This window comes from Cynocephalus volans, chromosome 1 (assembly GCF_027409185.1).
Source record: "Cynocephalus volans isolate mCynVol1 chromosome 1, mCynVol1.pri, whole genome shotgun sequence".
In the NCBI taxonomy this organism is placed as follows: domain Eukaryota; kingdom Metazoa; phylum Chordata; class Mammalia; order Dermoptera; family Cynocephalidae; genus Cynocephalus; species Cynocephalus volans.
Window position 1 is genome coordinate 116,061,811 of NC_084460.1, and position 14,053 is coordinate 116,075,863.

A 14,053-nucleotide genomic window follows, 5' to 3' on the forward strand; every position below is an offset into this window, starting at 1 on the left:
TGTTTTTTTGTTTTACTCAAATTTACAATGAATCCTAGGTACCTAGCATAGTGGGGTCACACAATATTTACTCAGAGAAGTACTTGTTTAAGATCTGGGCCTTCCCAGTTCCAATTAATCTTTTGCAATATTCTTTTTTCCCTCAGTAATCAAAACTACAAATTCATTTCCATCAGGTTTCTTGTTCAGCTTGAAGCTATTTCACTATTATTATAACTGCTTATAGAGAAGATTCCTTTTCCACCTGTGAATTCAAATGCAAAACTTAGTTCTAATTATCCTGGGCTTCCTAGGATCCAGAAATATACTTTGCAAATAATATATGTTCAATTAATGTTTGCTAAATAAATTAATGAAATAAAAACTTAGTAGTTATGAAAACGTTCTTGTACAAAGAGGGATAGAAAGACTAAATGCCCTAAATTATAGAGTGTAATACCAAAAAGTGTCTAGTGCAATATACTTATATTGCAGATAAGAAAGTTGAGGCACAGTTAGTGATAGAGGCAGGACTACCCGGCACTCCTAATTTCCTGTCCATCCCCTTTTGGCTGCACCATATCGTCTCTTATTTAATCAGAACTTGACCTCTCTGAGTATGTATACTTCAATTTGGGGGGAAATCTGGTTTTAAAATTTAATGGGATTCTGCATTCTAAGTAATATCTCAATTGCTGAATTTTGGATCTAAGTGACAATCTCAGACATCATTTGGTACTTTTCAATCTGTGTTTCACTAATTTCTGGGGTTCTGATGCCTTTAGACTCACAGTAGAGTGAGGGGGAGTTTGTTCATGCCCTGTTTCAAAAAAAGCAGCTTCTTTCCTGTCTTTTCTTTTGGGGGCGGGGAGTCTTTGTCTGAAAAAAATAAAGTTTGAGCACCTATGCTAGAGTCCACTTCATCTTACTCTTAATTTATAGTTAAGGAAATTAAAGCCCAGGTAGGTGAAGGGAGTGTCCTGAGTCTAGTGTTCCAATTCAGTCAAAACAATGATACCATCAACTCACATTTTAATGTTAACATTCATTTGAAAAACTAAAAAAATTCGAGCAAATGTCTCTTGCATGTCTCTATCAGGCGCCAGCAAGCTACAGCTGACAGGCCAAATCCAACTCACCCTGTTTTTGTACCTGAAGTTCTATTGAAGCACAGACATGTCCACTTACTTACCTACATATTGTTCGGCTGCTTTTGTGCTACAGTAGCAGAGTTGACTAGTTGCAACAGAGACCATCTCGCTCACAAGGCCTAAAATACTTACTCTCTGGCCCTCTACAGGAAATGTTTACCTACCCCTGATTTATGGGATATCCAAACCACCAGGGAATGAATACATTCACTCAGTCAACCAGCTGGTAGATTGACAGCTACTGTGGCAGATCTTTTCCCATCCACTCCACATGGCTCAGCCGAGCACTCCACCCATTAACTGTGTTCTGTGTGCTATCCTATCATTTATGTTTTGTAGTATGGAGGCACAACTTTTACTCATTAAAATTTTAGGACATGTGTTCAAAACAAGTTAAACGATGTCATTGGATACTCATTATATCAACCGTCAGAAATGAAAACTAAGAAAATGAACTAACCTGTATTTGTGGACCTCACAATACCAAGGCTGCTGCTTCACATGAAGAAATGCACATATCTGCACAATGCAGGTAAAACAGGAATTCAAAAAGACTGAGAGCAGCAAAGGTGGAGAAAGGAGCTGTCCTGCTGGTCGATATGGAGCCAGCTTTGGGTAGGCATGAGTTGAACTCACTGAAAGACAAATACATTTTTCCTGTTAGAATTTCATCATTGAGAATAAAAGATTGAGATACATATCATCTTGAGTCTTCCATTAGGATTCACATGCAGCAAACACAAACTGAAGGTTTATGCTAGGTAAGCACATCACCTAGATGCATATCCAATTCTACAAGCCTTTGTCTCTTCCATGCTTTGGTTTCACCTTCAGAAATGAAAACTAATGGGTTAACAAGTCCTGAATTAATATACTTATCACATCACATAGTGTAAATATTTTTCCTCAACCAGGCAGAGAGAAATGGTGTACAAAGAGGAAAATGGCCTTCCAAATGGGATAAGCAGTGCTAATATTATCTCTCAGTGCTGATGAGAAAGTGGAGAGTTGGGATGAGAATAAGGAAGCATCTAGCTAGATTAATCTTCATATGCTGAGTAAATAGGAAAAACAAAACACTCACTCTATTATTTATTCATCCAACATCCTCTGTGTACTTCAATGTGCCAGGCACTGTGACAGATGCTAGAAGTGAGCTCTGTTCCTTCCTGGATATGTGTATGAATGGGGGACAGCTAGTGTATATTACACTCAGGGAGGAAAAAGGACTATTAAAAAATCTTGCTTCTAAATGAGAGTGTTAAAACACACTATATTTTTGACCTTTTTTTCTTTTTCAATTTAAAGGGGTTGGCAGTGGACACAGATTAAAAAGGACAACTATTTTAAAAAGATGACTACATCTTCTTAGAAGCTACATATTCTCACAAGCTGATCAAAATGAAATGTACTTTACTTCTCAGGATGGAGAAAGAAAGTAGCATGGGAGATCAGGAATTAGAAACATCATGTTTAAAGATTAACATCATAGTCATGTATTGGTTCTTATATATGTCACCTCTTCCCTTTTTGCAGCTTATCACTGGTATCTTTGATGTAAGGAAGAAAGTATGGTGTATATGCTTAGGTTTGTATTTATGCTTGTAGGGGCGAGTGTTAGGGAATGGGTGTCCAGTTTGGAATAACACAATGCTAAAGCAGATCTTTGGTTTGTTCAATATGTGTTACGGGGTAATCATATGAACTCTGGTTCTTCATTTTCTCATGGGTAAAATAAATGAGTGTGTTGGAAAGTCTAATGGTCTCCAATAAGTAAAATGAGTGTGGAATGTCTAAATGGTCTTCAAAGTCACATTTATTCTAAAGCTTTATGACTAAGGGTTTATCTTTACCAACTGAGTTATTGTTTCCCCAGCAGGGTACTGGGCTAGAGGCTGTGGAGTATGCAGAGAAGAAAAGGACATTTCATGTGCCCTCAAAGAATTTGACGTTCTGTGGAAGACACTGACAGATTGTGCAATAAAGGATTTGGCTGGCTTTGTTACAGTTCCTGGGAGGTTATCTCTAAACCCTTGGAATAAAAAAAATGGCTGGCCTTTATTGCCAGTTCTGGGATATATCCTCTAAATTCTTGAAATTTCCTGAGTGAAGTGTCTTTCTTATTCATGGTGGACCCTGACCGTTTATCCTAACTAGATGACTGATGGTGCGTCTGAAGAGAGTTGTGTTAACGAGATGACTCAGGACAAGGGCTGGCTATGCCAATAAAAGCAGTCATATGACTAGAGGGTTGAAGTTTTGAGCCACATGATATCAGCCTGACCTCCAGAGAGGGAAGGCGTGTTGGAGATTGAGTTCAACCTTGTGGTCAGTGATTCAGCCAATCACACCTACATAAAAAAAACCCAATAGAAACTCCAGACACTGAAGCTCTGTTGAGCTTTCCTGGTTGGCAGTTCTCTGCCTATTGCCACACATATATGTGCCAGGAGGGTGAAGTGTTCTGACTGCACAGGGTAAGGACAATGAAAGTGTCATGTTCAGGACAGCCCCTCCTCCCTCAAACCTCACTTTATATATGTCCCTTTGGCTGGTACTGATTTGTATATTTTTGCTATAATAAAACTATAATCATAAGTATCGCACTTTCCTGAGTTCTGTAAGTTGTTGTAGCAAATTGTTGAACTGGAGGGGTAGTGGAAACCCCCAAATTTATAGGCAGCTAGTCAGAAGTGCAGGTGGCATGGGGATCCCCAAACTTGTGGCTGGTGTCCGAAGTGAGGGCAGTCTGTGGAGGCTGTGCCCTTAACCTGTGAAGTTTGGCTTAACTTCTGATAGTTGGTGTCAGAAGTCATTGCTTGGATACACAAAGAAGGGCACAATGTGGACCTCGGTCAGTGCTGAAGACAGTTGCAAAGAGATTGTGCTCGAAGGTCACAGAAGGCAGAGGTTGCAGTTCTCTGTGCACTCCAGTATCCAAGGTAGAATGTGATCATAGAATTCATAAAGAGGTTGTGGGTAGAGGAGAAAGGTGTAATCACAGCTCTGTGCATCTGGCTTCTACCTCTTTAGTCTTCTCTCTCACACATGTTCATTGTAGTTTCTGACCTTTCTTTCACACAGAAACTATGGCAGGTTGAATTACTGGCCTCATAGTGGTGGATGTATTTTACCACCCCTTCATTTTTGGCTTCACTGTGTGACATTCTCTGGCCAAAGAGATGTTAACAGAAGTTTCAAGCATGCTTGCCTGGCAGGGATTGCTTTGTGGCTCTGTTCTTTGTGACCTGAAATGAGAATATACCTACTCTTTCCATTCCTCCTGGCCCCAGAATGAAGAACATGAAGCAGAGACCTGAATCAAACCCATGGCCCGGACCAAGATCAATGGATGTACATTCTAAAGCAGAGTGGCTCAGCTGAGCCAACCTAGGTCAGCTGAGTGAGAGTCAACCTATGGACCTATGAAGGGCAGAATACCTGCTAGGTGGTGTAAGCCACTGAGTTTTGGGGATGGGTTGTTATGCAGCATTATTATGGCAATAGCTGATTGATACAGGATTCTTACACAGAATGTTTTGACTTTTTCCATATACTTTTTGGCCTTTTCCTCATACCTTTGACAGGGAATCTGTATGCCTGACTATGTACAAATGTAAATCAAAATAATGACTACTATTTTAGGACACCTGTTAGGTTCCAGAGGCTGTGCTATGTGTTTTATAAACATTATCTTTATTTCCTTACAAAGCAAGGCAAAGCAGGTAAATTTTACAGTTGAAGAAACTGAGTTTCAGAGAAGTAGAGTCTCTTGCTTAAAGACCCACAGTTAGTGAGTAACGGAGTGGTGATGTAAACTCGAGACTGTCTGGTTGTGAAGATCCACGTTTTCTGCTCTATAGCATATTGCAGTATGACGGATCTCACAAATTAAAAAGATTAAAATGAGAAGCCCTGAAATACAAGCTTGAATAATAGTACTGTTTATGAGCAGCCAGAAGACTTCTCTGAGTTGTTCAGTTTTTCTTAAAATGAGTATGATACATGCTATCAGATTGCATGCCTAGGAATATGAACTTGCGAAGTCTTATATTCTATTCAGAATTAATCATTCCCTGATCTGAGTTCCCACAGCACATTACTCACATTGCTGCTATAGCGCAGGATGTTCTGCATAGAATCTAGCTGTTTACATATGGACTCAGCAGACTGTGAGCTCCCTGAGATAAGAAGCACTGTCTCATTCCATTTTGTCCCTTACTAAACCTAGCACAGGGTCTGCTGCTTGCCTGAGAGTATTTCATAGTTTCAAATTCTGTTTTCAAAGTATAATGTATAATTGTTTGGCATCATTTGGATATCATTAGTTGTGCTCATTCTAAGGAGTTGGTTTACTTTACAAGTATATTATGAACATTGCAAGTCATGTAAGTGAAATTTCAGGAGGCTCATAAACCTACCTAAACTACATGCAAAATCTTGGGTGTACCTCATGAGATTTCTAAGGTAAAAATATTTATATCTTCCATCAGATTCTCTAAGGAGATCAAAACCCAGAAAAGGTTAGGAGTCATTGGAACCTGATGGACTTTATGTAAGAAATGTGTTTGTACATTGGGTGAATTGTTTCCCATGTCTTTTTCTCTGGATACTGCCTCCTCCCATATGCTGGAGTGGTTGGCTGAAATAGAGCTGAATTACGTGACCCCACCTCCATTATCAGAAATGATTGGCCGAAAGATGGGCATCTTACCCAAGTTAGGTCAGTAAGTTTTCTCTCCAAAAGATTTGCTAATGAGACAATGAAAGGTTGAACTCATGGGAAGACAAGCAGAAAAGCTATGCAGACTCAGTCCTAGTGTCACTTTTGGGGTCATTTGCAAGGTGAATGAGTAGAAGTCAGATGAAAATAGTAGGAATAGAAAGAGGAAAACAAGCTGGCAGCTGGGAAATAAAGAAAGCACCATCCATTTTAGTCCCATTAGTGTTCTAGTCCTTCTTAGACCCATGTGCTTCAGAGTTTCTGTTCTTAAATTTATTTGAGAATTATAGTCTTAAAACACCCCCCTCATCCACTCAAACTGCCATTCTAGTTTGAGTGGATCTTGTTGAAGGGGACAGAGATGTAGCTAGAACAAATTCACTTCAGGATGGCTGCTACATAGATCAGGGTCGAAGTGGACTTCAGGACACGCATTTTCCTAATAGACATCCCCTCTGACTTCATCTTATTTTTCTCCTTGATTTTCTCTTTAATGTGTTATATCTTGTCTTATTAGCTGCCTTCGTGTAATGTCTTGATACCTTGTGGGAACAAGGCAAGGTGTGAATAAATAAATTAAATATGTAATTATGTTCTCTTTTTCCCATACTAACCCAGGGTTAAGGCCAAGAACCTTAACCTGGGAACTCAGAAATGTAAGAAGCCTCAATGAGAGTAATTTTACACTGATTGTCCAATTGTCAGTGACTTCTAAGGGCTGGTGATGAATGTCCGCAGTTCTCAGCCTGGCAGTCAAGACTCTCTGTAATCTGACCCAATTCACCTTTTCAAATTTTGTCTCCTACTGTGTCTTTTCACATACCCCACAGTGTGGTCAAATTGAAAACCTCTACACCATATTTATCAGCTCTCTTTCTCATGCTGCTTCCTTCTACTGGAAATGTTCTTTTAGCAAAAGATATTTGAAATCTATTCATCCTTCCTATTTTGACTCAAATGCTACTTTTTCCGTGAAGCCATCCCTACTATCTTTTTCCCTTCTCCACTGTTACCTCCTCCCTAACTCCAGATTATCAGAAGCAATTTCTCCTTTTTCGGAACTCTCGAAGCATCTGCTATTTTCTGCCACTCACTACTTTCAACTTGCATCTCATTAGTTCATGTAGGTGAATCCCCCACTAAACTCTAAACTTGGGCAATCAGCCTTTTTATCCCCCAAGTACCTATGTGCCTAACACACAGTAAGAAATAAACACTTGGTTATTGATTTGATCAACCTATGTCAACATTGAACCCCCAAAATATGTATAATCAATATTGATTCTATATAAAGAAGAAAGAAAGAAATACTGTGTACAAGCACGTTGAATGTGGCCTCTCCTGGTGTCTGGAGAATTTTGCTGAGTCTCATGTTAGAGGACAATGAATGAAAGTGCCAATTTAGTGTAAAGAGAGATGATCACCATATTGCCATAGTACCTTAGTAAAAGTAAGATCCATATTAGTCTTTCAACTGTAAACATTGCCCCCCATCCATCACCTTTATACACACTATATAAGAGAAAGCTATAGAGATTACTAAGAAATTCTTTAAATGGAATTGTGAGCAGCAGCATGAACTGTGGTTTTCTTCTTAGCATAGTCACAACACAAATAAGGAGAAGTCATAAGAACCAGTCCAGAAGAGACTGCCAGTGTTTTTGAGAGAGGATCCTGGCCTTGCTCACTCCTCCTCTATTATCACAACAGAGGGAAGGGAGAGGGAACAGCAGTAAGAGCAAGCTTCACACCTACTTTCTGGTAGGTCAAGCAGAAGCTGTGGAAATTAGCCAGGCTAGAGCTATCCCGGAAGGAATCTGCACAGTGAGGCAGCCTGCTGGGACTAGAGGGCCCAGCAGTAGAAGATGACTTTGTGGGTACCACAAGGAGGCAGCTGCAGAAAGGAATCCTGAGGGATCAGAGGGGGAGAGCACCACCCATGTCAGGGAGTGATCTAGTCCAGACCAATCCACAGGCAATCTCTGAAGAACCTAAGAACTCACCAATGAGCCCCATGCAAATTGCCTAAATTTAGATGCCTCCCATGTTGGATGGTATTTGAGAACTACAATACCCCAACTTAATTAAAAAGACCTTTGCTCTTGTTGCTTTCATTCCCAAAGCACAGGTAGAAAGAAGAGGCCACGGCCTTCTCTCCCACTACTTGCTCCAAGTCATAGGTCAGGCTTGATCTAGCTGAAGGATATTTTTTATCTGGATGAAGATGTGGAATGTTAATTAATAATTCCTGGACTTTTCATATCTAAAGATGAAATCATTTTACTACCTGGAATTGACCAGGAAATGATCTGCCTATGAGATGATTGAGCTTGCAGGGACTGGAAAATAATAGAGTGCCTGAAGGCAGAGGGTTAAAAACAAACAAAAATAGCTGCTTCCTGCCTCTACTCTCACCTTCACCAGTCTCCTCTGAGTTCAGCCCATTTACTGAACCAGCTACATATTTGTTGAATCATGATTGGATAAAGTGCTCTCATTCTGACAGAACATTATTCTCCTGTTCCATCACACTCAGGCCTTTTTCTCCTAGTGGTAATAATGGTTCTGCCCTGTGTCGTTCCAACACTTCCACTGAGCCCACTCTGAGGTGACAGGCTGAGTTTCACAGGGTGACCTACTGGCATGAGGGTCAACAGGCTACTGCTGTGGGGAGGAGTAAAGTAGCCCCATCCCATTTAGTCAAATCCATCACTAAAATCATGGAATTAAGGGTGTAAAAGCTCAGAATAACTTGTTCAAGGTCTATAGCAATTCTGAAGCAAGACTAGAACTACCACCCATGTTTTAGGATTTCTAATGACACCAGTTCACCTGCACACATGGTGATTCTCTTCCAATGCTCACTGAGTTGGTCTATCTTCTCCAAAGAAGAAAAAGAGGAGAGGGGCATTGTGATATTGTCCACCTGGTAGTGAGTGCTGAGCGTGCCCTGCACTGTGATGCACACTTCACAAGCATGATTTTATCTGATTCTCACAATCCTATGAGGACATCTCATAAGAAGAAATTATTTAATTCATAAATTATTTGCCAAAGGTCGCAGAGATTGGGAGTGGGGGAAAATGGGCATGGCCATGCTACTGCCTGCTAGCTTAGTTCTTAGAAACTCCTACTGTTCCTTTTTCTTTCTAGCATCTTTCACAAGTAAGTCATGCAAATTGCTTGAAAATATCTAACATTGTAGAAGCAGTTTCATTGATACAAAATTATTCAGTCATGTGAATATTAATAACAGGTAGAAAAATATTTTAATGAGCTATGAATAGACATTTCAACCATAAGAGTAAAAATTGATATTACTTACATCTCTGATACTGATAAATTTTGTCACTGGGATGATATGATAAATGACTTCAATATCAGCTTCATGTTTTAAGATGCTACATGAAATTCTCAAGGTTATTAATATCCTGCATCACCTGATGTTTTGTGTGTTATTTTTATAACTCTCCCATTGTTGAACAAGGAAAAAGAGATGACAATGCCATCCTTTTTCTCTGCTGTCTGTTGAGGCATTCACCTTTCTTGCTTATTAAGAGTTAGCATCAAGCCCTGAGTTTCCTGATAGGAAATAATTTATCAGTGTCATCTCAAAGGAAGGAAAGGAGCAATAGTTGCTATAAGCCACACCTTGCTTTGGAGAGAATTCCACTAGAATAAAATGCTAGCATTTGTTCTCACACGTTGAATAACTAGCAAAAACCTGGTTTCATGTCAATGTGAAGCACAAATGAATAATGGAAAGTGATGGTTGGGTTTTCAAAAATTCCCTTTCTAGATGTCTTATTCATTTTTCTATGTACAAGACATAAACCTACAAAGAACTCAGAATACATTGACAATTCTTTAAGGCTAAGGCCTATTTGCTATCTGGAGATTTTAATGCTAAGTCTGAGGACTTCAAAGCTCAACTCACCCCCAACATCACTTTCAAAAAATTAATAGGTAAAGAGGTTTTGGTAATTAGGGTGCCTCATTCTCGGCAGTTTTTGTCTGTGTGGGTATTTGTAAAATTTCATAGGTAAATACAAAGAATACAGTTAACTTTGCTAAAGAACTTACTTGTTAAACAGACCATCAAAGTAATGGCTACATCTTGCATGAGATACTGGTAATTCCCAAAGAGTTGTAGTTGCTGAAAAAGAAAGAAAAGTAAACATAAATGCTCCTTCTGCCATTGTAGCATTTTTACCATTCCTTTTTTTTTTTTTTTTTTTTTTGGAGCTGGCTGCTACAGGGATTAAACTCTAGACCTTGGTATTATCAGCACCATGCTCCAACCAACTGAACCAACTGGCCAGCCACCCCAACACGCCTTTTTAAGTTATTAGGAGGTTACTCATTTTTCTCCCCTCTTCAGGAGGAAAATAACTTTCCTAAAATCATTAGCATCTCTCTGGGTAGTATGAGACCAGATCACTATTTTCCCAGTGTTAAACTTGATTCTATTTTAGCAATGAGAGTCAGTTAGTTGGGAACTACCTTCCCACTGGCCACATTAATTCTGGCATCTGTACTCTTAGCCTGGGCAGTTGAATTCTCAACATAAAACGATAAAGCCTGAACGTTCCCTTGGGAACTTTAAACTTAAAATTTGAAGTCAAGGCCTCAATTTATTTAACTGGCTTTATCCTTCATCCGTATCCATGGATTGAGTTCACAGCATAATTTTCTTGGAGTTCATTAACTTTCACAAACTGAACAAGGGCCCCTACCCTAAGTAAGCCCATTGCAGACTTCAGTCAGGTGCACCTGCCTTTTTAAGGTTTGTGTAAACATAGAATTTCTTTTAAGTTCACATTTATGGAGATGAAGTATTTAAATATAAAAGTCAAATCACTACTCTCCAAGAACTTGCTGTGCAGCATCTTTTGCAGTCAGGCCTGTTTATCTGCTTCATATCTATTGGCTGAGCACTAAACTATAGACCCGTTCTGAGCACATTACAGACCAGATTTATGAAAACTTTTGTGGCCTCTTAGAGGGTGAACCCAAGGCCTAGAAGTACTGGGTTAAGGCCTTTGGGGGATGATTTTATTTAGGTCTAGACCATCAGAGGTGACTATGGTTCTAACTCCATCCTTGGAGACTTTGGAACTAAAGTTCTGCTTTCACATATGTGAAAGATGGCAATCAGTTCTTCAGTGTCCCTCTCAACCTCCAATTCTTTCTTTGTCTTATTTGCCTTTTTGCCTCAAGCTTTTTTCCTTTCTTTTCCCCTCAAAGTGATAAAATTATACAGGATGAGATGGAGCAGGGAGAAATTTCCAACAGTAGTTTTAGTTTTCATTCTAGGAACAGCTTTCATAGAACTATGAAGGACTTTCAAAATCAGCCAGCCCAAATTCCCAGAGGCAGGTATTGGTCAAGGACAAGACCTAATTTGTCCTTTGAATGGAGGCAGAGCTGAATCCAGGTTTCCTGACTCCCAGTCCAGTTCTTATTTCTCCCCACCTGGCTACCCTTTGACCTTCTGTGTGTGATCCTTGTAAGCAACAGCCCACCAGATGCTGTAGTCTCGGGTCCCCTCATTCACCTCTCAAATCTCCCAGAAAAGCAATAAAATAATTCCCTTCCTGAGGTGTTCCATGAGTCTGTTGGATCATTTTACTGTACAGCAAGATATGATTGAACTAATGAAAATTACTTTCAATCTATACCTTCTTACAGCTCATTAATTCTTAAATGGTTATTATTACCATTTAATTTCAGTTTTTTAAGTTTTAAAGAATTGCTAAACTTTACTAATGATATGTCTAACTGTATAAATTCTGTATACATTCAGAGAAGTAAAAGCTACAATATGGGAGGTTTTTAGCATTCTAGTCCTTCAAAGTCAAATTCAACAACTTCTCTTCCTTTTTATCTCTTCTTAGTCTTTTGCTGAAAATATTCCACAGTTGCAGACTGATCCATTTCCTGCTGAGTTATATTTAGGCTGCTCTGAATGTCTCATCATACTCCAAGTGATGAAACAGGGGTTGGAGAGGTCAAAAGTCTCAGATTATTCAGAGAAAAACAACGTCCTAGAAAACTGATCCATATCTACTTATTTCTAGCTCCATGTTTCATGCACAGTTGTACCAGGTTCCTAAATTTGCAGATACCTATTTTGAGAAATGTCATTTATTTATAAAACATTAAATCCTGTTTACAAGCCACACCCCAAGAATAAACCAGGGATATAAATGCAATTAGAACTGGGAAGAAATGATTTCGGTTCATACCCAATATAGCAGTGATGTACCAATAAACTGGATAATGGCATACATGGTCAGGTATTTAAATACCCCAAAGGATGAAACCAGAGCAGCTCGGCCTTCTCTGTTTAACAAAAAAGAAAAATAACTGGCTATGTATTATTTTTAATAGCCTGTTGATGCTAATCATTCAGTTATTTATTGAACTACTCATTCATTCATTCATTCTCTCCTTCTACCATTACCCCACTCCTTGATTTATTGCCTCACTTTTATTTAAGGCTTAAGAGGTATGAGCATTATGCTGAGTCATGGAGCATACAAAATGAATGAGGCACAGTCCTTAATTTCAACGGGCTTTCAATGAAGTAAGAATGTTACCATGCTTATTATAAACACAATACAACATTATGATAAGGTGCAAAATGTCAAGCATTGACTCGACTGTGACTCATTCCATCTTAACAACGTGTGCTTCCTAGAAATTGTACTGTGTGTGTTTTAGAGGCCCTTAGACATATAAAGCTAAAGGATGGGTGCTCTTGCATTTAGGAAGTGTGGGTTTAACTCTAATATTGGAGATGAAATGGGCCTTGTTGGCTTCAATATTCTAGGAAGAATCCACGGTAATAATCTGAGCTGGCATGGAGATCAAGAGATCAAGACTACCGTAAAAACTGCAGCTTAACAAATAGAAATTCCTCCTATATTTAAAAAATTCCATTTGAGCTGTGATTCCTTTAATTGAAGCTTTGCTGGATGGTGGGTTGTAAAAGGTTGAAAGAAGGCAATGTGAGGTAGAAGCATGTGAAGGGATGGGGGCGGGGAAGAACTTGGCAAACCACCCCTCCTGCAGCCACCTCTTGTTGAGGCAGAACCAAATCCAATTAGGAGGTAACCACATACACTTTGTTTCTAGTCCCCAGCTACGTGAACACCTGCTCTGCTCAAGACTTTGTCAACAGAACAGGGACATGAAAAGTAAAATCTAAAAGCCAGACTACTAATGGCTTTGCCTCAGGCAAGATGAGAGGGTTAGGAAGGGAGATGGGCCAGGATGCTCTGGGTGGATGTTTCCCAACTGGCTGTGAGGAGCCACCATTTGTTTTCAGCATGGAGGATGGAGCAGAAGACAAGCTGAGAGGGGCAAGCTTGAGAAGCCTGGATTATTTTCCCAAGTCTTACATAAATATTGTAGTTTCACCCTTTTTCGGCAGTTGTGTATAGTTCCAGGAAAATTGAGACATCCAGATTCAAAGGAAAGCACAAAAAATTATTCTAAGTAAAGCATAAAGGATATTTGCATGGGCCTCAAAAATTAGTGCTATTTCTAATGATTTTGAATTTTAAGAAGCTCATGCATTTGTTTATGCATTCCACAAGAATTCATTGAACTTAAAAATGCTGATATACTCAGCTTAGTGCTAGGCACAGTGTTTGATACAGAAATGAATAAGACACCATCCTTGCCCTAAAGGACTTGAACTACAACAATAAGTAAATCATGATTCAAAGGACAATAATGAAAACCTGTGGATCAGGACTTATGTATGTAAAACAGTACCTCATTGCCCCTCTGGAGTGCTTTCTCAGGAATAAGTATGCATCTAGGATAGGTAAGGGTAAAATGAACCTAACAGAGCTGAACCATATCTAATTTTTATGAATCTATGAAATATAAAAATAGAGTTTCTACTCTCAGGTCATACTAAGCCATCTGCCAATAGAGAAATTTTCCATCATGACTTGTATTCTAAAACAGTACACTGCATTCATAAATGCATTGGGCTACATGCATGAGGAAGAACATCTGAAGTTCAGATGCCACTGCATTTTGGATAGGTCGAGTAGGCACTTTGCACAACTATCCAGGAGGTCAAACTCCCTATGCAAGCCCTCCGAACCTGGATCTCCAGCTTAACTGTCACAACCCCCACCTGAGAAGTCTCCCAACCCATTTGGACTAACTGGCTCCTGCA

The 14,053-nt window shown here is 39.4% G+C and overlaps 1 protein-coding gene across 1 annotated transcript in view; it reads right to left on the minus strand.

Annotated features, from left to right (window-relative positions):
- Window positions 1-14,053, minus strand: part of ATP13A5 (ATPase 13A5) — a 106,598-nt gene that overhangs the window by 17,791 nt on the left and 74,754 nt on the right. Inside the window, exons 25-27 of the mRNA XM_063107050.1 lie at window positions 12,102-12,198; window positions 9,937-10,009; window positions 1,591-1,765 (exon numbers count right to left, since the gene is read on the minus strand). Coding sequence (XP_062963120.1) covers window positions 1,591-1,765; window positions 9,937-10,009; window positions 12,102-12,198 — 345 coding nt within the window. The remainder of the gene's footprint in view (window positions 1-1,590; window positions 1,766-9,936; window positions 10,010-12,101; window positions 12,199-14,053) is intronic.